We start from the raw sequence: 25460 nt of genomic DNA on the forward strand, positions 1-25460 counted from the left end.
AAGACTTTGGTATGGGAAAGAATAATTTTTTAGACCAATGCATCAATATTGAAAGAGCCAGTTTCAAAGGCAATGTCTATACAATGCCAACACAATCTGTTGAAAAGGGAAAAGTTCAAACAAATATTTTTGAGGGTGAGTATGAGGAGTCATGAAACCAAATGATCATGTATATATATATATATATATATATATATATATATATATATATATATATATATATATATATATATATATAAACACATACATGTGTATATGTATATATATATAGTATGTGTTTACACACATGTATCTATTTATGTGTATATACACATATATTTTCCCCCTGACTTGATTATTTGGCTATTTGGTTGAAATGAGCACTGCCTTGGATATTGTAGTGTCTTATCTAAAGCCTCATACTCTAACTAACTTAAAGTTTGGCTATTTTCCATTCATCTTTCTTAAAAAAAATTTCTGTTCATCTTAAGGATTAGAAAGTTTTTTTCTTCCTCTTGGTGGAGGGGGAGGAGGTGTGAGAGAGCATGTTTCTGAAATGTGTCCAAAATAATGATGTTAAATAGCCTTCTTTAGGCTTTACCTAAATTTATTTCCTGGTTCAAGTTCAAATATATGAAAGCATATGCTCAGTGACACCTGCAAACAAAGATGGGCAAGAGTGCAAGACATTTGGGTGAAGGGAGGACTTTAAAAATAGTGTCATATCATTAACAATCAATGGCTCTGGCCCTTCATTTTTTAATTGACTATATATTCTATTTTTATTATTTACAGACATCTTTAATGATTTGGTGTTGTGAGATGACAAATATTTAAAATATATAATTGGCTCCTGGCTAAGTACCATGTCTATAGGGCATTGTTTGGGAACATTTAATTTTGTAATGGCATTTGCTTTAGAGTTGAATGCTCTGAGCCTTGTTCTTTTGAATTCCCCTTTGTGTCCAGAGCTGAGAGATTATGAGCTGATAACCTTTTGTGTAAAGTTAAAACTGAATACAATTGAACCCATATATTAGATTGAAGTGAATGAAATGAAAAAGTTGTTTTTTTGATGTACAGTGAAATATACACCCTCCCATTTGTTCCCCCCCCCCACAATGAAGGTTAAGTGATTTGCCCAAGATCATACACCTAGTAAGTGTCAAGTGTCTGAGGCCAGACTTGAACTCAGGTCCTCCTGAATCCAGGGCTGGTGCTTTATCCACTGTGTCACCTAGCTGCCTCACCATTTGTTTCTTTATAGGATCATTTTGCTAAGCCAAGGATAATTTTTTCAACTAATTTTGTCATAAGGCCTTAGAAGTTTTCACTACAAGTCCTGAGCACCCATATAATAAAAAGTTGATTATTTCCATAGCTCATTAACCTTAAAGCACTGTCCATAAGTTATTTTGTTTGAAACTCACAACATTCCTATGAGATTAGGGATATCAGCTATGCTTACACACATTTTACAGATGAAGAAACTGAGGTTTAGAAAGATTAACTGAGTTCTCCACAACCACCCAACTGGCAAAAGTTCTAGGGATATGATTTAAACCTAGGTATCTCCTGATCATGAGTCTAGTAGTCTTTCCACTAAACTGTATTTTCACTTAAACCTCATTTCCACAATTTTACATTTTCTGTGAAAATAGCACTAGCTTAATCTAAAATCAGTCATAGGTTTAGAACTAGAAAGGACCTTAGATACCATCAGTCCAACTTTCCCTTTTTAAAGGTGAGGAAACTGAGGCCCAGAAGAGAGGTGAAATGATTTATCCAAGATCACAAAGGAGTAAGTGGTAGAGCTGGAATTTGAACATAGTTTCTCTGATTCCAAAGTCAGAAAGGACTATTTTCACTGTAACATGCTACCTCAAGAATCCAGTGAAGGGACTAATGAAGAATCTGATATCTCTCTGCCTTTTGTTTCCCTCCCTTTTTAATCAATTGTCCATTTCTCAAAAGCAAGTATTAGAGGGAACTTCCGAAGGCAAGACCTCCATGAAGAAGGATTTAAAACTAGAAGTAGCACATAGATTTGACTCCATAATAAAGAAGGAGAGACTGAGGTTCTAGAATTAACACAGTGCCTAGAAATGCAGGCTGCAGTGGTCAGTTGCCAGACTATGTGGTACTTCAAGGGCTAGGCATCTCTTAAATGTCATCAAAAATGACTTGGAAGGGTTAACCATTTGAGACTCCCTTGATGGGTGCTTAATTTACAAAGAGTAGGTTCTGTACTGGGAGAATCTATTTGGTGACAACTCAGTATAAATGTAGAGTCTCTACCAAAAGGCCGAGCAAGGGACTGACATATTTGAACGCATTCAAGGTAAGGCTATGACAAAATATTTTGGACTTATTGACATTCACACATGCTTAATGGCCCATGGGAAGAACAGGAATAAGACATATATTGAACAGATCTACTAAAGGTATTAAGGAATCTGCCTAAACTCTGAGGAAGAATAAAGTCTATAGAAATTGTACAGTTTCTAAAAAGTTAGTGTTTAACAAAATATCTCTGGCATCTAGAAAAAAAGTTGAACCTAAGAATAATGAAAAGAAAATTAGACAGGAAAGACTATTGAAAATGATTTTGAATTCAGACTATACACTATAACTGATATTTGGAAGCTGAATTTTGGCAGACTTTTGAAGTTGCCTAAATTTTTACAAATGATTTAGACTTTCAAGTGAGTTTTCTTGACATGATTCAGTAGCTTATAACTAAGGATATCCCAAAAGATTTTTCCTTGAGAATATTTCTTGCATCCTGCCCAAGCATTATTTATAAAAAGCTTAAATAATTGGAAGAAGCTGGCTTTAGCTTCAAAATGAAAATCTGATTAGTAATTAAATTTATACTTTTGGAAACAGGATCATTTTACATAAAAATTTAATAACAATCCATAAACAAGCAGAAGTCTGAGTGTTCTGAGTGGATACTAAGAATATCAAGGAAACTTATGTTTTTAATTAATATTTTAAATGAATCTACAGTAAAATACCATAAGCATTAAAGTCTTTTGAATGAATAATGTAGCCTTTTGGAGGAGTGGGGAGAATGATCCTAGATTAGAAAATCTTTGTAAATTGAGTGAAATGATGGCCAGAGTTCATAAAAGTTGTACTTAGTTACTGAGTTCTGAAAAATAAGGTGAACCGATTCAACTAATTAAAAGGAGACCCCCCCTTTCCCCCCAATTAGCTATAACCAAGTATTTAGTTTCATTTTTCTGGATGATGATTCTACCGAACAACATATGGGCAACAAATTGAAGGGAGACTAAAAAACCTAGGGAAAACCTAACCCTGGCCCCCACCACAAAGGCAGTTTTTCCTCTCCTTTCATAATGGTCCAATAGTCTCCTTCCCTTTGTGGTCCATCATGTTTTATATTATGACTCAAGTTCAGCTAAATGTTACCTCAGAAGACAAACATGTATCATCAAAGGACATTTTGGTGGTGGCCAGAAAAGTGTCTGCGACTGTGATATCTTCAAGCTCTGTGTTGAAGTGGTCAGACTCCTTGATGACGCTGTAGTTCAGGGCCACACTGTAGTTGACAGGCTTCTCTGAAGGCTTCTTTTTGCAGTTGCAGAGCTTCCTGAAGGCGGCTCGGAATTTCTGGGACATGAGGTTGTAAATCACTGGGTTGATGGCACTGTTGAGGTAAATGCAGATTCTGCAGAACAACAAGAACCAATTTTCTTGGAAAGGGCTGGATAGGAATGAGTTGACCACAACCAGGGTCCTGTAAGGCATCCATAACAGGGCAAATAGAATCACAACCACTGCCAGCATCTTGGTAACCTGTTGGGGGATAAAAAGAAATAAAATGAAAACTGATAGGAAAGTACCTCCAGACAAATAACTTTTTTTTTTTTTACTGAGGCAATTGGGGTTAAGTGACTTGCCCAGGGTCACACAGCTAGTAAGTGTTGAGTGTCTGAGGCCCGATTTGAACCCAGGTACTCCTGACTCCAGGGCCGGTGCTCTATCCACTGTGCCACCTAGCTGCCCCTCGACAAGTAACTTTTTAGGGATCAGAATAATTGGGTCATAGTCCTACCTCAGTCACTAGCTCTAAGTAAGTCACTTAACCTCTCTAGTTCTCAGTTTCATCACCTCTAAAATGGGTGAAGATTAAGAGATACTATGCAAACATCTTTGAAAAGTTTAGAAGCATAAGATATTGTGTTTCTGAAGCCTGTGCTCAGATAGTTCCCCTTTCTCTACCATCTCAAGCACTTTAGTAAAATAGTAGCAGACTGAAGACATGCATGCCTTAAGAACAACCAAAGATGCAATCTCACCTGGGGTTGGGTAGCTAGTGCAGGTAAGCTGACAAACTTAGGTGACTGGAATAAAAAGAATGAAGGTCTGAAAACTAATAAGATAAGTATTAACTGCAATATCTGTTAAAATTATTATTGAAAGCTTGGTTAGTTTATATCTACAAAAGAATCAGAGATAACTGCGAGTCAGCATGCCTTCATCAAAAACTGGATATTTCACACTAATCCAATTGATTTTTTGACATGGCTACTACACTGGCAAATCAGGGAAATGCTATGGATATAGTTTAGACTTTAGAAACATTTTGACAAGTTTTTCCATGTCATTCTTATAGGCAGTGGACTATATAAGTGGTCTCCAAAGTGAGGAATATGGCCTGACCTCAAAGGGTCTGGCCCAAAGGATTATGTGCTAAACCAAATGGAAGATAGTTGAATCTCATCTTCCTTATATAGCCATAGTGGGACTTATCTCCAACATTATTGCACCTACATTAATCCTCCAACATTTCTTACTCCATCCCCTCCCTTCTCTATGCAATCTTCCATGCTCCCCACTTCTAAATTGGTATTGGTCCCTTAGGGAAGTTATAATACATACAATATTCGGTCATTAATTGTTGGATATCAGCTAGGATGGTGGTCTCCAGCAGTGTCATGGGAATTTGTGTTTGACTCTGTTCTGTTTTTGACAATGTCTCATGTAAGGACATAGGTGGCATTTATATAACCTTTTAAGTTTTATTCTTTAAATGGTAGGAAAACAGGCTTTATGATCAATAAATGCAGAGACAAAACTAGAATTTAGAGGTGGAATGGACCTTTCTAGTCCAACTCCTTTCCCCTTTTAGAATAGTGTTTCAAAACTCCTGGGCCTTTGAGAGCAACAGAATTATTACAAGGGTACTGTGAATCCACAAATACAAAAAAAAACATTAGCCACTTTGATCTGTATTTAACTCAAATAAAGTGTGCAGTTTGACTCATTGCAATTAATAAGCAAGCATACATTCTGGAGACTGAATCAACAGAATACCTTAGACATATATGTATTACCATTTTTCAAATGTATATAAATATATTCAATTACAATTAGATGCTGGAGCACCTGTGAAAATATTTTGACATTAAAAGAGGTGAAGTGAAGGTTTTTTTTTTTTTCCTGGGCAATGAGGGTTAAGTGACTTGCCCAGGGTCACACAGCTAATAAGTGTTGTGTCTGAGGCTGGATTTGAACTCAGGTCCTCCTGAATCCAGGGCTGGTGCTTTTTCTTCTATGCCACCTAGCTGCTCCAATGTGAAGGTTTTTAAAGGGTAGTTGAGACCAGAACAGGGAATGTTTGTATGCAACAGTAGATAAACAACTATTAGTTGATTTTCCAACAAGCACATATTCATATACATAGATATTAATAAAATTGTGAAAAGTAACACGTAGAAAGCAGGAAAAATTTCATGAGGCTAGATAGTGGAGGGTATTTGAATACAAATTAACACTGTTTAAATGTTACTTGGTAAATAGTAGAAATCCACTAAAAAATCAGAGTCTGAAAGATAAAAATGGTAAATGTTGGAGAGGCTGTGGAAAGACAGGCATGCTAACGAACTGTTAATTGATCTACGAATTACTCCAATTGTTCTATAAAAGTCTTTGAAATTATCATAGAAAAGTCACCAAAGTGTATTTATTCTTTAACATGGCCATTCTACTGTATCTCTTCTCCAAGGAGCTCAAAGGCAGAGAATTCTCACGGATATGTAAATGTATATGCATACATATGTACATATATAGAGTTAGATACACATTATACATATTAGCATTTCGTGGTTTAAAAAACTGGGAACAGCGGGGTTCTCTTTGGAAAATGACAACAAATTGTGGTAAAAAGGATGTCATGGAATATTATTGTATTATTAGGAATGATGAATATGAATAATTAAGATTCAAGAACAGGCCAAGAATTGGAGTTCTCAGCCCCATCTCAGCTGGGAAGATGACTGTCTAATCAACTTTCTCTTGTGTGACTGAAATTGCCAGAGCCAAACAAAGGCATGAAGTTTACTACAGTTTTTTTTTTTATGAGAAGTAAAACTAGAACAGTTAAAACAACAACAATGATAATGACGACAATAACATATAACAGCATAAATAACTGAGCTCAGAAATGGGTGCTAGTCATACCCTGCAGAAGCAGGGGAGAAAGGGTAAATGGATAAGAACTGTTTAATTTCTCTTCATACCATTTAATACATCTGCTTTGACCAGAGCTTCAATCATACTGACAAGCTACAATGATAAAGAACAGTCTATATAAGTACTTCTCCAACCCCCATTTTTTCATTTTTCCCCTTGGTCCTTGGAGGGGAACTATACCTCAGCCACTGTTCTTGGTATTGCTGTTGATAAACTGCTTCCAACATTTTTCAGAGGGTGCAGGTGGGGAGGGGGAAAGGTTCATCCTTCCCTTCTCTTTCCAAAACTTTTTTCCTTAGGCCTCTTTGTCTTCTTCCGTTTCCCAAACTGTGTGATATTTCCTTGATTAGAGCAGAAACTCAAAATCCCAGAAATAATGAATGTCTACATCACTCTTTCTCCTTTGGGGGAGTGGAATTTGCATCCTTTCCTTCCCCTTTTAGAGAGGACTATTTCACAGAGAAATCTGGGAAGTCTTATGAACTGATATGGAGAGAAGTAGCAGAACCAGAAAAAATGTACACAATGACTATAATAATGTAAAAGAAGATAGCAATAGAAGATATCAGAACTCTGATCAATGAAATTAAAAATCTTTACTCCAGATAACTGAAATATACCTCCTTCCTCCTTGGTATCAAAAAAAAATGCCTAATGTGCTATTGGTTTGCTTCATTTAGCTGTAAGTTTTTGTTATAAGGAAGTGATTTTTTTTTTAAAGAAAAAGCATTATACAACTTTAAATAATTGAGTTATGGTACTTTTATACCCCCATGAAGATCAAATTTCTGATTGATTCTGTGCACATAAATCAAAACTGATCCTGTGGACAGTTCCAGCTCAAGTGGGAAACTAAGATTTTTGTGCTGATTTGCTTGGATAAATGAAGAGTCTCATGGAATTCCATAGTAGAGTTTTTTTAGTATAGACAGTGCACATTTACTTATCTCTATAAAAATTTGGAAGGCTAATTCTGGACTGAAAAGAAGGTCTACGTATTTTTCTAGCCTTTGGGGTGGGAGGCATGTATAGGATGCTCAGTTCACCTCAGTGAAACAGGAATTACTTTTAATTCACCTTCAGTCATGATATATTTGTATTGTTCTCATACTATTTCTAGTATTCTCTTTATTTGCTGCATATTTCAGACATTTGAGAAGCAGTGTGTGGCAGAATGGATTGGGTCCTGGTCTAGCAGTTGGGAAGCCCTGGATTAAAAGCTTACCTCTAACACATACTGGGGGTTTGACCCTGAATAAGTTATTTAACCTTGAACCAAGCCATTCTTTATGATTATAAATTGAAGAGAAAGTGTCAGATTCACTGATAGAGGAAGTCACTTCCTGGAAGTTCCTTCTACTTCTGAAATCATAGGCTTATTTTTAAAAAATATATGTTATTTGTTATATATAAAAAAGTGCCTTTTCATTTAGCTTTTTTAAAAAAGCAAGTTCATATCTTTTATCTAATTTAATTTCTACAAAATATCTATTGAATAAATAGAATAACTTATCATTATTACTATTATTATTTTATAATTACCCATTTTTTATAACAATCATTTTGCAGAGTTGAGCAAGTATGATATTACAGGCATTGGAAATATGAAGAAAAAAATGAAGTGGTCACTGCTCTCAGGTAGTTTACATTCTATTGGATGAGGAAATAGCATAGTGAGGGGGTAAGGCCTTCCCCCCAAATTATATAATTGTAAAGCTAGAATTAGAACTCACATCCACTGATTCTCCTTCCAGGACTCTTTCTAGTACATCGGAGCATCAGCCACTAATGTTAGCCTTTCTCATATCCTCCTTCTTCTTAAATTCTCACCATTTCTCTCATTTTCACCCACTGAAAACAGATAGATTCCCCCCACCCCCACCCCAGCAGTGGGAAAAGACAAGCACATTTATGCCTCAAGATGAGTGGGCAAACCCTCTTATCTATACACTGTTCTGGACATATTCAGTACTTTGCTTAATAATATGATGATATAATGGAAAGACACTGAATTTACAATTAGGAAAGCTGAACTAGGGGCAGTTAGGTGGCCCACTGGATAGAGCACAGGCCCTAGATTCAGGAGGATGTGAGTTCAAATCCATTCTCAGACACTTGACACTTGCTAGCTGTCTGACTCTGGGCAAGTCACTTAACCCTCATTGCCCCACAAAAAAAGGAAAGCTGAATTAGAATCCCAGCTGTGATCCTTACCACCTTTGTGACCTTAGACAAACTTATTTTACCCTTCTGGGTCTCTTTTTTCTCATCTGTAAAATGAAGGGATTTAGGCCACCTGTAAGACATCTTCAGCCCTAAATACCATCATACCATCAAAGTCTTCTCCATTTACAATGTATTTAACCTTTGCTAACTTTTTCCTTCCTCTCAACAGGACTGCATTCAGTCCTTCTTTTCATGAGAAAAAGAGTGGGGGGAATTGCTGTTGTGAGAATTGGGGAGCTCTCAACAGCAGTAGAGGTGGTAGAGTGGGACTTTACTTCAGTGAAGGCGGCATCATGTTCACTTAGTGAGGGAGAGAGGACAAACACATCCTCTGGCTCATTAAATCCATGGCTGAGGGTGTTAGTGGCACAATAGCATGTTACTTGGACATTGTCTATAATTACGTTTCAGTGATCACTGAATATCTGCTAAGAGCTCAATGAATTTCGAAAATGCTCAAAGATTTTTATTCTATTCTATTGTCTTTCAATTCCTGTCATTTGATTTAGGCATGGATTTTTTTTAAACCATAGATGAATCAACACAGGAGTAACCACCTGGAATGAGAATACCAAGGGGTGGCTTGGTTTCTTATTTTGTAACTGTGTCTAATACTGAATAATATGACAAAATGCAAATTTGAGAATCATCCTCAGGCTAAATAAAGCAAGAGGTAGCTTCCTTTCAATCTTCATCATTAAAATTGACTCTGCAGTAGTAAGAAAGGTGTATTAGCCATTAAAGAATTTAGTTCTTTAAATAGAAGAAGGTTTTACTTTAAAAAAATAGCATGCAGTCTGTGAAAGGATGAGTCACTGATGATTGATTATGTTGATGAATCCTGTTTCAATAGGCAAATAAATAGGAGCAAAGTGAATTACTCTAGTCTCCTCCATGGATGGAATACTAATGCTGGGAACCATCATTAAGCACTCTTATGAATGATAGCACCATGCTATAGCTGAAAGAACACTGTTTTTCAAGTGAGTTCAAATCACTGCTATTCAACTTGCTTGTGTGACCCTAAGCATATCATTTACCCTCTCTGGGCTTCAGTACCCTCTGCCTCATTAATAGGACTGAAGTCCTTTCTATCTCTGATTCCATGATTCTGTGATCTTATAATCTAGTTCTGAGCCTCAGTTTTCTCATCTAAGAAACGAAGGGATGGGATTAGATGATCCCTAAAGTTTCTTTCAAATTTAAGTCTATGGATACCATGAACCCTAAGATGGAAATGTGTCATAAGGCCTCACTTCTTTTTTTTTTCAGGGCAATGGGGGTTAAGTAACTTGCCCAGGGTTACACAGCTAGTGAGTGTCAAGTGTCTGAGGTTGGATTTGAACTCAGGTCCTCCTGAATCCGGGGCCAGTGCTTTATCCACTGTGTCACCTACCTGCCTGCCTAGGCCTCACTTCTAAGAAGGAGTGTGGCTAGAGGTGGGAAAAGATGCATCGTGTATGTAGACATGAACTTCTGTGACAGTTATGTTGCCCTGAAAACTGTGAAGAAGAAAGCTCAGAAGTCTTTCCTTCATTATAGCAGCTGGTGTCATATAAAACATAGGAAAAATATGTTTGCTTCAGATTCTCCCCCTCTAGCCAGTTGTATTTTCATGCCCTTTTGACTGGAAAAGCAAGATTTGCTGAAGGTATCAGGGAACTAGTGGAAAACATGTTATATGTACAAGCAAGATATTCAGATTATAGTTCCTGCTCTGCCACTAATAAGCAATGCAACCTTGGCATGGGAGAATGAAAAAAGAACTGCATTTAAAGTCAGAAAACCTGGGTTTGAATCCACACTTAGCTACCAGGGACTGGTAACTAGGTTAGAAATGAACCCATTTCTTTTTTTGACAATTACTTAATCTGAAGTTGTGTTTTTAATCTATATTCTCTCACAGCCTAGCTAATGTAGAGTTGTTTTCAATTACCACTCATGTATAATTTATATTGAATTGCTTGAATTCTTGGGGTGGGAGTGGGAAGGGAGGGAGGAAGAGAAGTTGGAACAAAAAGTTTTTAAAAAAATTGATGTCAAAATTTGCTTTTACATATAATTTGGAAAATAAAAGTCTGAAAAAAAAGAAATGAACCCAGGGAATCACTACTCTATCCTGAAGTTATTGTTAGAGGAGAAGAAATCTGGGCATAGTCTGATGTGCACCCTATAGCAGATTTCAAACATATCGAAGTCAGTAGTCAATAAGCATTTATTAAGAACCTATTATATACCATGCACTGTGCTAAGTTCGGGGGATGTGAGAAGAGGCAAAATACAAACCCTTCACTCAAGAAGCTCACAATCTATGGGGGCCATAATAAGCAAACAAAATGTGCAAACATGATTTATTAAAATAATAATAAATTATTAATAAATAATACTTAGAAGAGAAGAGGCACTTGAATTAAGAGGGGTTGGGAAATACTTTATGTAGAAGATATAATTTTAGTTGGGACTTGAAAGAAGCCAGGGAAACCAGGAGGTATAAATGAGGAGAAAGAGCATTCTAGGCATGAGGGACAGTCAGAGAAAATTCCCATAGCTGACAGATAGAGTGTCTTGTTTGTGCCACAGAACGGAGGTCAGTGTCATTAGATTGAAAAAATATATGACAGGAAGTAGGGTTTAAGATGACTTGAAAGGTAGGAGGGGGCTTGGTTATGAAAAACTTTAAATGCCAAGCAGATGATTTTGTATTTGATCCTGGAAGCAATGGGGAGCCAATGGAGTTTATTGAATAGAAGGGTGACATGGTTGGACCTGGGCCTTAGGAAAATTACATTGTCAGTTGAATGGAGGATGAATTGGAGAGGGGAGAGACTTGAGGCAGGCAGATTCATAAGCAGACTATTTCAATAATCTAGGTATATTGATGAGGGTTGCACCAATGTGTTGATTGTATCAGAAGACAGAAGGAAGCTTATTTGAGAGATGTTGCAAAGGTAAAATTGGCAGGCCTTCACAACATCCTGGATATGGGGGGTGAGGAGTCAAGGATGACACTTAGGTCATGAGCATGAGGAAATGGGGGGATGGTGTTGTCCGAAAGATTATTGGATTTGACAATTAAGAGATCTTTGGTAACTTTAGAAAGATGTTTCAGTGGAATGATGAGGTTGGAAGCTGGATTGTCAAGGGTTAAGAAATAAGTTGAAGGAGAGAAAGTGGAGACACCCAGTGCAGGTGACCTTTTCAAGGAGTTTGGCCACAAAGGACATAAGAGATATAGAATGATATTTAGCAGGGATCGAAGGATCAAGTGAGCATTTTTTGAGGATGGGAGTGATATTGGCATGCTCATGGGCATCAAAGAAGGAGCTAGTGGACAGGGAGAGAATGAAGTTAAGTGAATGAGTAGGGATGACGGAGAAGATAATCTGGTAGTAGAAATGGGAAGAATTGGGATCCCTTGTGTGAGGAGAAGGGTGGGCCATGTTAAGGAGTAAGGCCATCTCTTCATGTGACAGGAAAGAGGGAGGAGGTAGTGGTAGAAAAAATCTGAGTGATATGAGATGAGGAAGAAAAGAGAAGAGGGAGCTCATGGTGAATGGCCTCATTTTTTTTTCCTGTCAAATATGAGGAAAGGTTCTTAGCTGAGAGTGTTGGGGGGAAGGGGAGCAATAGGAGACTAGAGGAGGGATGGGAAGATGTGAAAGCCGCTATGGAGAGTGGGATAGTGTGTTGACAAGGGAGGTGTAGAAGGATTGCCTAGCTGCTGTGAGGGCCCAGTTGAGGTTATATAATAAAAATTTGTAGTAGGCCCAGATATAAGCGTTACATGATTTTCTCTAATTATGTTCATCAGGACATGTGTAAAAGTAAAGGTGGCAGATGGTGGGAATCATATAAGGTTGAGGCTTGGCAGGATATAATTGACAGTATAGAGTGGATAGGAACTGAAGAGAAGACATTGTAGAGTTGACCTGTTTCATCAAGGGGTCAAGATGGGGAAAAGAAGAGAGAGTGGATAGTACAGGGAGATGCCCTGGGAGAGAACTGAGGGGAGGAGGGATTGGAGGTCTCGGTGTGGATGAAGAGTAGTATTTTGTAAGGTATGAATATCATCAGATAGGGGGGATTTTGGAATTCTTGAACATGGATATGGTACATTAACCTTGCCATCACCCACAAATGAACCACCTCTATGTTTAACAATTTCAAATACTACCATTTAATCTTCTTTTTTGGCAGCAGTTGGTAGCTTTTGTGAACACTACAGCTACCAAAATTTTGATTAAAGTAGATATGAATAGCACAGACCTGAAAGGAGGAGAGTTTACTGAATGATGCAGGTAGAGGGAGAACCTAGAAGTGTCAATGGAGAGTGAGGAGGATTCCAACTCCCCCACCTCCAACAGTGAGGTGGAATAAGTGAAGGTGCGGCCAGTACTGGAGAGGATAGCCAGGGAGGCTGTGTTATCAGAGGAGAGTCAGGTGTCAGTGATTGCTAGACTATGGAAGGAGTGAGAAAGGAAAAGTTTTAGGATGAAAGGAAGTTTGTTGTCTATGTAACAGGCATTCCAGAGGGCATAGTGAAAGGACTTGTGGTGTTTGCTTGGGGCTTTGAGGTGAGAGGTTTGAGGAGATGGGAATATGGGATTGGGAGGTAGGAAACTGGGAATGGTGTTTGGTTGATGACCTACAGGGGTTAGAATCACTAGGTCTGTAGGGTATTAACAGGTATGAGAATGTTCATTACTGAGTGGAAAGTGAAAGTTCCTCTTCTCACAGGAGGATGGAGATCGGGTAGGAGATATATGCAGGACAAGATAGAAGGCACATGGACAGATGGTCAGTTGGGAAACCCTATTTCACTACTTCTCTTCCCTCCAAAAACTGGAGATCAGGTAGATGGGGCAACAGGAGATGGAAAGCCTGAGGTCAAAGGGAAGGTTGCTCTTGCATTGGAGGCTCTCAACATTGCCCACAGTGCTGGGAGATCAGGCTGGCCACAGAAGGTGGAAGTTGACTGTGCTAGAACAGATAAAAGTCATTCTGTAAGGCCCTAGTAGCTTTCCCTCAAGGGACACCTGCAGGAGATGGAAGTGTCACAGTAAGCAGATCTGGCTCCTTTTCTCATCAGAGGTTGAGAATCAGATGGAGGTAGCAAGAGGCAGAACTCTCACATGTAGGACCTCAGGGCAGATGGTGGTCACATGGATCCTTGCCACCTTTCTTCAGGGAACACTTTCCACTTGCCACCTTCAGGAGACACTTGAAGTAGAAGGAGGAAGGCATGTGGTCAGAGGAAATTCTTGCTCTTTTAACTTGAGGCTGTAGATCAGATAGGTGGTAAGAGGCAGAAGGACCAATACCAAATGAATTCAATGATTACTACTTTAGAATGAAACTTTCAATGTAGCAGTCTTATTTCTCTTTTTATCTTGATATTCTAGATTTTTTGTTCCTAAAATTGAATTTTATTATTATCTTCTCTAGCTCTGTAAAATATCCTTTTGTCTTATTGACATTGGCACTTGGCATTGACATTAGCATGATATTGACAAATGCATAAATGCCTTTAAATTCATTTAACTGGAATTAAATCTTAAATTAATTTTGATAATATTGCCATTTTCATAATAGCATAGCCTGGCCATGAAAGCAAAATATCTTTTAAGTTATACTGGATGTTGTTTATTTTGTTTTAAAGAGAACAAATGAACAACTAAAGCATTTATTAAGTGCTTGATATGTGGAAAGCACTGTGTTAAGTTGTGGAGTTACCCATAGAAAAGTGAGGCAATCTCAGTGCTCAAAGTGCTCACATTTTAATGGGATACACAACACATATGGAAGGTTTCAGCTGCAAGTAAGATGGAAAAGTCCCATAATCCTTTGAGTTCAGTAGTCAAACTGATGTCAGTGCCTTTTCCTTAATATCATTTACACTGTCAAAATGATACCAGTTTCTTATACAGAACCATATGTCAGTGCTAAGGTCTCTGGTGGCAAGAACTTTTTTTTTTAAGAGCAACTTCTTCCTTTTTATTGCTTTGAGTTAGACAGAGGCTCAGGGAAGATACAAAGAGGGAGAAACAGGAAGATAAAAGTGGGCTGAAGGACCCCTGGAGCTACTGAAGACACCAGCAGCCTCCCGACAGCCAGGGAGGTGTTCTCTCCTCCAGAGAGCAGCAGCCTTCAGAAGATGCTCTGTTTTGGTCAAACTGAGGCCTAAGAGGTTGTGGTGAAAAAGAGGACAGATAACAGGGCTATCCCTGACTGAAGAGAAGCCTATTTCTTCTCCCCTAATAAAGCTCTCACCACATATGTATCCACAAACATACCAGGGCATCAGGGATTTCAGGGCCACAGGGCCAGGAAGTCAAGCAAGGTCTGGGATGAAGGGCCTCCCCTTTCTTCTCTTGTTCCCCATCAGGGTTAATTCTTGCCACCAGATTCCTTTTTCTTGGGCCCCTTCTCTTGGGCCTTCAGCAGGGCCAGTTTCTTGGGCAAACTGGTGCTGGCTTTCATCATAACCTCATGTTCAATCTTCTTTCAGATACTAACCTCCAGGTCCTTCTTTAGTTTCTGCTGCTGCATCACCTGGGCCTTTTTGGGGACTATGACTCGTCCACCTTTCTTTGGGCTCGGCAGGCCGAAGAAGCGGCCACTGCCAATACTTTCTTGGCAGGCCTTCGGGGCTAAAACTTCTGCTTCCCTTGCGCTGTGTCCATGCCTCCAGACTGCAGAAAAGAAACTCTCAAGAACTTTCTTTTCTAAGTCTTCAATAACTAGAACTGTTGTACCTACAGAAGCTATTACCAGGCTACATCTACATGGGGGTTACCTGCCAGGATGATGAGTGAAGACACTGAGCTGGAAGCATTTATATTCCCTGTGGGCCCTAGACTGTCTCCATCTGGGTCTGAGAGGAGCTGGTGGTGAAGGTGGTAGTGATGGTTTGATTTGCTAGGCACATGCTCCGTCCTGTTTCTCTCTCAGAGTGCCTTGCTGCTTCAGTTAGGCTGGCTTGCCAGCCCTGTGTATGGTAATTGTACGGCTAGTACTTTCTCCCCAGGAGTTACTTCCCTAATGGCTTTGCTGGAAGCAGGGATTTTGCTCTGGGAGCTGTTACTCTCAGGGCTCCTGTGACTATCTAAGCATTTAGTAATTGGATCTATTCAGGTACTGAGTGCTTTGAATGAATAATTCCCACTACATGCATATGTTGTTATTCTGAACAGGACTTTTCTATTATCAACTTCAGGATTTGGTATTACTATATAGAAATGATATTGATTTTTGTGGGTTTACTTTGTAGCCTGCAATTTTGCAAAAACTATTGTCTTAGTTTCTTTGCTTTCTAAATAAGCCATCATTTCATCAGTAAATGGAAATAGTCTTGTCTCTGCCTCTCTTTATGCCTTACTTCCCTCCACCCTTTTTCTTATTGCTATTGCTAGCATTTTTAGAACTATGACAAATAATTAGAAAGGGGATATTCTTACTTTATGGGGAAAGCTAGTATTTACATTTTGAATATAATACTAACTTTTTATTTTAGATACATACTTTTTATCATTAAGCAAAATAATCATCTATGCTTCTAATTTTCAGGGTTTTTAAAGCATAAATGCATTTTTTACTTTGTCAAAGGCATTTCCCCCTGAATCTGTTAGAATCCTGTCATTTGGAATGATTTAATGTTAATAATTGTGATGATTGTTTTCTTTATAGTAAATTTTATTTGTAATTCTGCTATGCATCCAACTTGATCATAATGAATGATTTTTTGGATAAAGTGAATATAGGGGTTTCCCCCCCAAGATTTTATTTACTATTTTTGTATCATTATACATTAATTATGTTGGTCTATAGTCTTCTTTGATTTACCCTTTCATGATTTATCATTAGCATTATAGTCATCTCTTAAAAGGAAACTAGTAGAATGATGTCTTTCCAAATTAAAAAAAATAGTATAGCATAATTGCAAATTGTTCTTTAAACATTGGGTAGAATTATCCTATAAATGTATCTGGACCAGAATTCACTTTTCCCTTCCCTATCCCCTGCTAGCCCCCTATTTCCTTGCTAGTTTCTTTATAATTAATTCAATTTTATTTTTTATTAGATTGAATTACTTAATATTTTTATTTTGTATTTGATTAATTTTTGCACTTAATGCAAAATCATTTATTTCTACTGAATTACTGAATCATGTTTTGTGGGAAATGTTGTTTCTTTTTAAAAATTCTACTAATGTGATTTTTTTTTTTGCTTAGATAGCATGGTTGTAATTCCTGCTTTTTTGGATGTACCTGATATAAATTTTGATCCAACCATTTGTTTTGATTCTATGATTCTTTGTGTTTCTTGTAAACAATGGATTGTGGAATTAGATTTTCTTATCTATTCTACCATTCTCTTGTTGTTTTTTTAAATTTTATTTTGAATTACCAGGAACTTAATGGACCCACTGCCCTAGGACTCTCTCCTATTATAAGTTCTGGAAATAATTAAGTCTTAAATTTCACCCAGTTCTACTTAGAACTGGTTGCTGATACTCTCCACCATCTTGCTGATGCAGCATAGATATAATTATACCTGCCTCATCCTGAGTAGGATTTCCTGGTTAATTTAAAAACAAAACCAAACAATACAAATACACATTTTAAAAAATTCCTTTTTATCCACAGTGCTTCACATAGTATCTGACACATTATAGACTCAATCATTATTTATTAACTGACTGCCACCTATCACATTCTCTTTTAGCCACTCATTGTTGAGAAACTTTAGGAGTCATCATCTCTTTGCTCTTCATATATCGCTATATCCCATCTTCATACATGGCTTTATTCCCTTCTCTATTTATGCAGTTCTCCTAATCTAGAATTTTGTTCTATAAAATACAAAAAAAATTCATGTCAGGAGATTGTGCATTTATTTAGTCTATAGTCCATCAGTTCTTTTCCTCTACTTTTACTTTTAAAAATTTATTTACATATCCCCTTATATAGTTTTTTTGTTTGTTTGTTTGTTTTTTTAGTGAGGCATTTGGGGTTAAATGACTTGCCCAGGGTCACACAGTTAGTAAGTGTTAAGTGTCTGAGGCCGGATTTGAACTCAGGTACTCCCGACTCCAGGGCCGGTGCTCTACCCACTGTGCCATCTAGCTGCCCCTATAGTTTTCATTATATTTTTTTTTGTTGTGCTTTGTAATCTTGTTGGTCATTCTTTATTTCTTTTTTTGTTAAAATAACCTCTAATCATTGTGTAATTTATTCCAATAATTATTCTTTCTTTTGCAATACATATTTGCCTTTCTACATTCTACCTTTCTTGTATGTCTGTTATTGGGGGGTATTTTCTTTTTTTTTCTTTGGTATTTTCTATCCAAATATTCTTTCATGGTTTTTTTTTTTGTTCTGTAGGAATGCCTTGCATGCATTTCTTTTGTTGAAATCCATCTTTATTCATTGATGATTAGGCTGAGATGTGCAGTACACATTTTTTTTTGGTGGTGGCTTGAGCTCCTTTGCCTTTTAAATATATATTCTATTTCTAGTGGGCATATAATAATTTTACATAATTTGAAGTGATTTTCCATTATATTTGAAAATATTTCTCATGTTCCACAATTGGCTGAGAAATATTAAAAAAAACACACAATACAATGGACTAGAATCCAGGAGATTGTATCCTAGTCCCTGATCTAAGTAGCTCTGTGACCTATCTCAAGTCACTTAATCTCTTTGGACTTCAGTTTCTTCGTTTGTTCAATGAGGGTGACCTCTGGAGCCTCTTTCCAATAGTTCCAACAGTTGATAATTCCATAATTCCAAGACTTGAAATGTAATAGGAAAGTCAATAATGTAAAGGTCATGTTGTTCTGAAATAACTTCTTACCAAGCTTCCAGAGAGATAAGAGAAATGACCTAAAGTGAGCAAAGGGTACCAAAGTATGAAATCTAGGGTAGTAACCAATTTAAACCTGCAATATACTATGTGTGGTCAATGTCAGCAGTATTGGGACTTTTATTTAAGTAGATATTTCTCAGTAGAGGGATGGTATGAGAAATTAATAGAATCACATGCCAGGCTAGTACTGTTTCAGGAGTTTACCAATAACAGTTGGTGAATATACAGGTAGGATAAATGAACTACTAATCTTCATTTCTTCTCATCATCACTCGCATCATATCCAACTTGTTGCACAATAGTACTTCTTGCCTCCGTCCTTTTCAAGGTTGGTTTAGTTTCACAAAATTGACTGAGTAAATTTCTGCAAAGCTAGGTTCATAGACCAACATTTCATGAATGAATGACATTCTCCAATTTTCTTCACCCCATGCAAGGGAAGATGGGAAGCTTCATTCCATATGCTGCAGGGCCAATTTCTATTAAGGTTAGGAAGACTGCTCTTCTATCCTACTGAAAATGTATATTATTCCAGACACATACTCTATTTTGTTTTTATATGTGTCCTCCTCCTGCACTCACTCTACTTCTCAAAAAGAATTCTCATTTTCTTTTTGGGATACCTTTTCCTTTAACCTCATTTATAGGATGGTGACAATGATACTTGTCATATCTACCTCATTGGGTTTATGGGAAGAAAATTCTTTGCAGAGCTTAATGTGGTATTGTAAATGTGAATTATTATTATAATTATTTCTGTTATTTATTTCACATTTTAAAGGAGTAGTAGGGACAATACATAAGTAGACAAGAACCATATTTCAAAAGATAAATAATGTAAAATAAGAGGGGTGGCAATAAAAACCATGGTCTCAGTTATTTACACAAATGCAAAAGCAAATGAAATCATTAAAGTGAACTTGAAATACTAATGCAAGGAGCTAAATTTCACCTCATAGTTATTACTAAAACTTGCTTGGGATGACCATTTATGGCTGGAATGTGGCTTTGAAAGGCTAACATTTATTTATTTATTTTTGGGGGGCAATGAGGGTTAAGTGGCTTGCCCAGGGTCACACAGCTAGTATGTTGTCAAGTGTTTAAGGCTGGATTTGAAGTCAGGTTCTCTTGAATGCAGGGCCAATGCTTTATCCCCTGCACCACCTAGCTGCCCCTAGGATAACTTTTATTGAAAAAGAGTAGAATAGATAAAAAGATTATAGAATGGCACTAATATGAGGAGATCCATAAATTGAATGAGAGAAACAGGGGGAAGAGTATCTGAAAATGGAACAATGGAGGTTAAAATAGAAATTATGGGAAGATATTTCAGCCCACTTGGAAAAGAGGGAAGTAAATTCACTTCACCAAATGATTATTAGACACATACTACACACAAGGCACTGCGCTAAATGTGGGGGATAAAAAAATAAATCATTCTCTTCCATCAAAGATGTTACAAACTACTGGGAGGATACAAGATATAGATAGATTAGTAAATAGGTAAATTTAAAGAGGGGGAGGGCACTAACAACTGTGGAAATTGGGGAAATGGCACTGAAGATAAACCTTGAAACAATAAAAATTATGAGAGGTGATAAAATAGATGAAGAATTTGAGAAATAAATAACCAACTTTGCACTGAGTTTTGATATAATGATGGATTTATAACATCTCAGCATAAGATAGATATCTCTTTCTGCTACAAACAGAGAAATTGTTTTTATTTTTTCTTTTTAAACTGAGCCCAGAATGATTTTTCCTATCTTATGGATGGCAAGTTACTTTGAGATTGAAGTAGGGTATAATATTGATGTAAGAGGGGCAGCTAGGTGGCACAGTGGATAGAACACCAGCCCTGGATTCAGGAGGACCTGAGTTCAAATTCAGCCTCAGACACTTAACACTTACTAGCTGTGTGACCCTGGGCAAGTCAGTTAACCCCAATTCCCTCACCAAAAAACAAACAAACAAACAATAAAAAATATTGATGTAAGGATTCATTGGTGGTCCAGGAACTTAAAAGTATAGACCTTTGTAGTTGGTACCTTAAAAATGTCAACCCTTTATCTGATAGATAAAGAAAATGAGTTGCAGAGAATTAAATAACTTGACCAAGATCACATAGCAAGTTAGTTGTAGAATTGAGATTAAAATTCAAGGATTCTGATCCTGAAGCCAATACTATTATCTACCCCACTGCCATAAAAGATTTAGCTTGGAGTTTCTCACTTACCTTAGCTTTGTATAGGAAACATGGTGGGATTAAGGGATGCAACACATGGAAAAATAGATTCGAATAACAAAGTCTGTGCCAAGTGTGTATTTAATTTGTGATTTGAAACAAAGAATGATTGGAAAGGCTAAATAATAAAAATCCAACAGAAGCTTTTGTTTGTTTAGCTACAGTCCAATTAAAAAGCATTATGGGGGCTCTGATTAAATGGGCTTTGATTCACATAGCAACTGATAACGACTGGCTTCTTAGCTGCCAGAAAACAGCCAGTAGTTTTGGTTGATGACTGCTCCCTTTGATCCAAACTTGGCATACTTTGAACTCTGATGTTCTATGAAGAATCTATACTGAGATCGGTAGCTCATTTCAGATTCAAAAGCTACCTGGAAAATCACCACGAATGTTCTCCATAAAACAAGAGGAATTCAGTGAATGGCCTTGGGATTTACTGTTAGCACAATGATTATTTGACACTCAAGGTCCAGGGAATTGGCTTACAGTGAAACAGCATAATAGAGACTTTATGGAAAGAGCAATGTCTTGTTAGTGTAGATACCTGGATTCCAAGCCTATCTCTGCCACTGACATGAATTAAAGATATATTAGGCACTTAGACATTCTGTGCCTTCATTTCCTCACCTTTCAAACAAGTGATTTGGATTAGATGATTTACAGATCAAACAGTCCATGACTCTCTTTAGGGAAAGAAGACTAAAGAAGACAAAATATGCAGAAATATTTATATAAATAGACAAAGCATTTATTAAGCACTTATTATTTGTCAGGCACTATGCTAAGGATCAGGGACACAAACATAATAAAGCAAAATAGCCTTGGCTTCAGACACTAACATTCTAATGAGCTTAGGCCATACAAAAGGGTAGCAAGAAACCAGAGGTGGAGGCAGGGAAATGTATACCTGAAACAGCATGGTTTGGACATGTCTGGGGAGTCATTAGTAATCTTGCCTTTATCTGGGCAAAACTAGGTGAAAGCTTGCCTATCAGAGCAAGTTAGGGTGGGAGGTCAAATTTCTGGTGGGAATAATGACTGGAGTGGAGGTGACTTGGTTTGGCATTGGCTTGGAAGTGTTTTCTTGTTCTTAGTAATTTCATTGGGAAGGGGATGGCTTGGGCCCATTTATACTTATTCTCTGTAACAATTTAATCACACTGATTGCAATGTGAACTCTCTATTCATATTCTATGCTCAATCCATGTTTCATTCTGAAACCACTCTATCTCTGACCACCCAAGAAATGCATAACACACCAGACAGTGATTAGTTCTCTCAATGAACCCACTTTTATAGCTTGGCCATGCTGCTTACATGTTGTCTAGCATCCTCATTCTTCTCATTCTATCTTCCAGCAAGACACTGGATTCTAGCACCCTGGGCTTTCCTATCATCTTGTGTGGAATTAGGCCTCCAAGTCACTTTCAGTTATTTCTAACCCATGTCACTGCATACGACATTCCTCTTTTTTGTTCTCCTTTTTGCATTGTCTTATATGTTAGAATGCAAGTTCCTTGAAGGCAGGGATTGTCTTGATTGCTTGTATTCCCAACCCTTAGCACAGTACTTGATACATAATAAGCACTTAATGATTTTTCATTAATTAATTAATTAATTAATTAATTCATCCTCTCATTCTTTCAAGTTAGGGTTGCTTAGAGTTTAGCAGGAGTCTCTCTTAGGCATGTTTCCACAATGAGGGACAAGAAAGGGAAATAGGACATAATGACCATCTATCCCCACCTCCTCATAGTGAATTCCACAGTGTTCAAACAAAACTTCCATCTGGGTAAAAAATTTTTCTCATTCATACATTCACTGGGGGTCACTTCTTCCCCCAAATTATTATTCTTCATCAGCTCTTCCTTTGCTTTCAATTCTTGTTTTGGCTTATTTGTGTCTTCTTTTTCCTTACCACATTCTTCTTTATTTCCTTGGCTTTCTGTCCACCATCTTCTTGGCTTGCCAATTTTTTTCTTGTCTTCTGGATTAGCTGGTTTTGCTCCAGTTCCTCCTCAGCCTGACCTCACCAAAGATGCCTTCTCCAACTCTTCCCTAAAATGTTAATGTGAACTTCTAAAACTAATCTAATTTTTGCCTTCATTATCTGTCTTAGGCCAGATTCCATCAGGGCCCCTTATTTCATTCGAGGTTACTTATTTGCTTTTACCTCTCCCCATTCTCAAAACCTTGTTTTGAGAACTGGTAGTCTCTCACCAATAATGACGTCAAATCATAAGGGTTCTTTTGGCTCCATCTCTGAGCTCTGTTTGGGAGATATGTGTGTATATACATACATACATATACACACATATAAATATAAATACATATATGTATATAAATATATGTGTATGTACATGTGTGTACATATAGATATATCTATACCTATATCTCTCTATCTCTCTCTTTCTCTATCTATCTATTGCTCAAGTTTGTAAATAACAAACTCCTCTTATTTGGCATTTAAAGCCGTTTGCAACTTGATTCTAATGTGCCTTTTGGCCTTATACATTTTCCTTCACAATTCTTTTCTCTGTACTATTCCTCAGACATGACCCTCCATCTCCCTCTTCTATGCCTTTGAATAGGATGTTGGCCATTTCTGGTAAGTACTACTTCTTCCTCTGACTCTTTGAAATACTAATTTCATTCAGAGCTATGCTTAATGTTTCCTGATACCCACAACTGCTAGTTTCCCTTCCCCTTCCCTAGTTAACTTTAATTTACTCACTTAACAATTATTTATTGTTTTTTTGCTAGGTTCTATAATAGTACAAATCATAAGTACTATCCTTCACATCCAAAAATTGCACTACTGATGCATTATCAAAAGAGCAGACATTAAGAATTACTTATTCTGCTGCCATTTATATATAGACTTTCCTTGATCCATCTGTTTGCCTTGTTCTCAGATAATGAATGACATGTCATTAAGTCAGTTAGCCAACAAGGATTTATTATGCACTTACTGTGTGCTAGATACTGTGCTATGTGATACAAATAAAGGCAAAAAGTATAATACTTGACATCAAGAAATTCACCTAGTAAAATAGCTAGGTGGGGAGGGTAGTGCATTTGACCTGCTTTGGTGGAGGGATTTTCTTCACCAGAAAGTTCCTTATGACAATAAAATTATGCATCACTAACTGCCTCTGGGTAACAATTTTTTTAGCCACAGTGACTCTCAAAGACCATCAACTAAATTATATAGCAGGTGTGATCAATGTCAGTGGAGAGAGTGGTATTACAAATCTCTGAAAGTGTTGAAGTAATGCAATGCCCCACCTAAAACCAACTTACCAATAACAATAAATAGCTCTCAGTAAATCTCTGTTGATTAATTGCCCTTTGGAATACTACTAAACAATCCCTTTGAACACTGTACAAGAATCAGAATAAAAGTGTGTGGCCTTGTAAATTACTAGCAAATATTTATTTAGTGTCTACTTTGGGAAAGGAACCATATTAGACTTTTGGTGGGGTTTGGGGAAGATAATTAAATGGATCAATGGACCATCTACTAAATCACATGGAGGCTGTAATCTACACTGGTGGAAGGACAACCTATATCGAAGATATCAGAGACATTTGAAGTACTTGATGCTTTCATGTTAATGAGATTATTGAGTCTAAAGTCATAACCAATTTTAAGTTGCCTCCTTATAAAAGAAAAATCCCTGAAAGTAAAAATACTTCATTTTTCCCCTTTGTATTCTCAGTGCTTAGAGAGTTGGTCTCCAAGCAAGGAAGACCTGGGTTCAAGTTACTGTCTCTGTGACCCTGAATGAATCACTTAACCTCTTCAGTACTCTAGGCCACAGACTAAGACTATAAACTGCAAAGAAACTGCTGACCTGCTTTGGTGGAGGGATTTTCTTCACCAGAAAGTTCCTTATGACAATGAAATTATGGTCCAATTCCTATACTGCCTTATCCTGTACTCAGTCCCTAGCACACTGCCTGACATGTTGAATTGAATGGAACTGAATACTGAGGAGAATAGATATTGCTCTTGTCCTCAAGGAGAACAATATATCCTGAAAGTTTGAAATATAAATTACCATTTGTTCCCAATTTGAGAATATGGCTGCAGAGTTCAATTCTAATTTAATGTACTTTACATTAGCATACTACTCAGGTTCCTTCTCTTTCCTTTGATGCAACATTCAATTTTAAAGAGTCCACTTCATGCTAGAAAAAAATTGGCTTGGTCATTTATTTTTATAAGAGCCCAAATATTTTTCCTTAATATTTTGATTATTTCTTATTTAAATGCCCTGTCATTGGGCTAGGTGCATAGACTACTACCCTGCTATATATACTAATGCAATCACGGGGAATATTTAAATCTCAATGGTGTGTCTTGTGAAGTGATCAAGAACCCCATTTCATTTTGGCAGATTAATTGAACAAATGGAAAGGTATACTGGACTTGGAATAATGAAGTAACTCTGAACTTAGCCAAACCTCTCCTGTGAACTGGGGGCTTTGAGGGGGGCCTCCCCTGGAATCTACTTTGTTTTTGTTTGCCCTCAACATTGTAGCAGAGGTATCACTTGTTCTCAGATGTCCGAGTGGACATTAAGAAACATAATCTATGAAGAGAATTCTGAATCATGAAAGAAAATAA

The 25460-nt window shown here is 37.2% G+C and overlaps 1 protein-coding gene across 1 annotated transcript in view; it reads right to left on the reverse strand.

Moving 5' to 3' along the window:
- Positions 1 to 328: 328 nt before the first annotated feature.
- TRHR (thyrotropin releasing hormone receptor) overlaps positions 329 to 25460 on the reverse strand; it is a 45292-nt gene continuing 20160 nt past the window's right edge. The window contains exon 3 of the mRNA XM_043975949.1: positions 329 to 3804. Within this exon, the coding sequence (XP_043831884.1) occupies positions 3403 to 3804 (402 nt within the window). The 3' untranslated portion in view covers positions 329 to 3402. The remainder of the gene's footprint in view (positions 3805 to 25460) is intronic.

The sequence above is a fragment of the Dromiciops gliroides genome, chromosome 1, assembly GCF_019393635.1.
Source record: "Dromiciops gliroides isolate mDroGli1 chromosome 1, mDroGli1.pri, whole genome shotgun sequence".
NCBI lineage: Eukaryota > Metazoa > Chordata > Mammalia > Microbiotheria > Microbiotheriidae > Dromiciops > Dromiciops gliroides.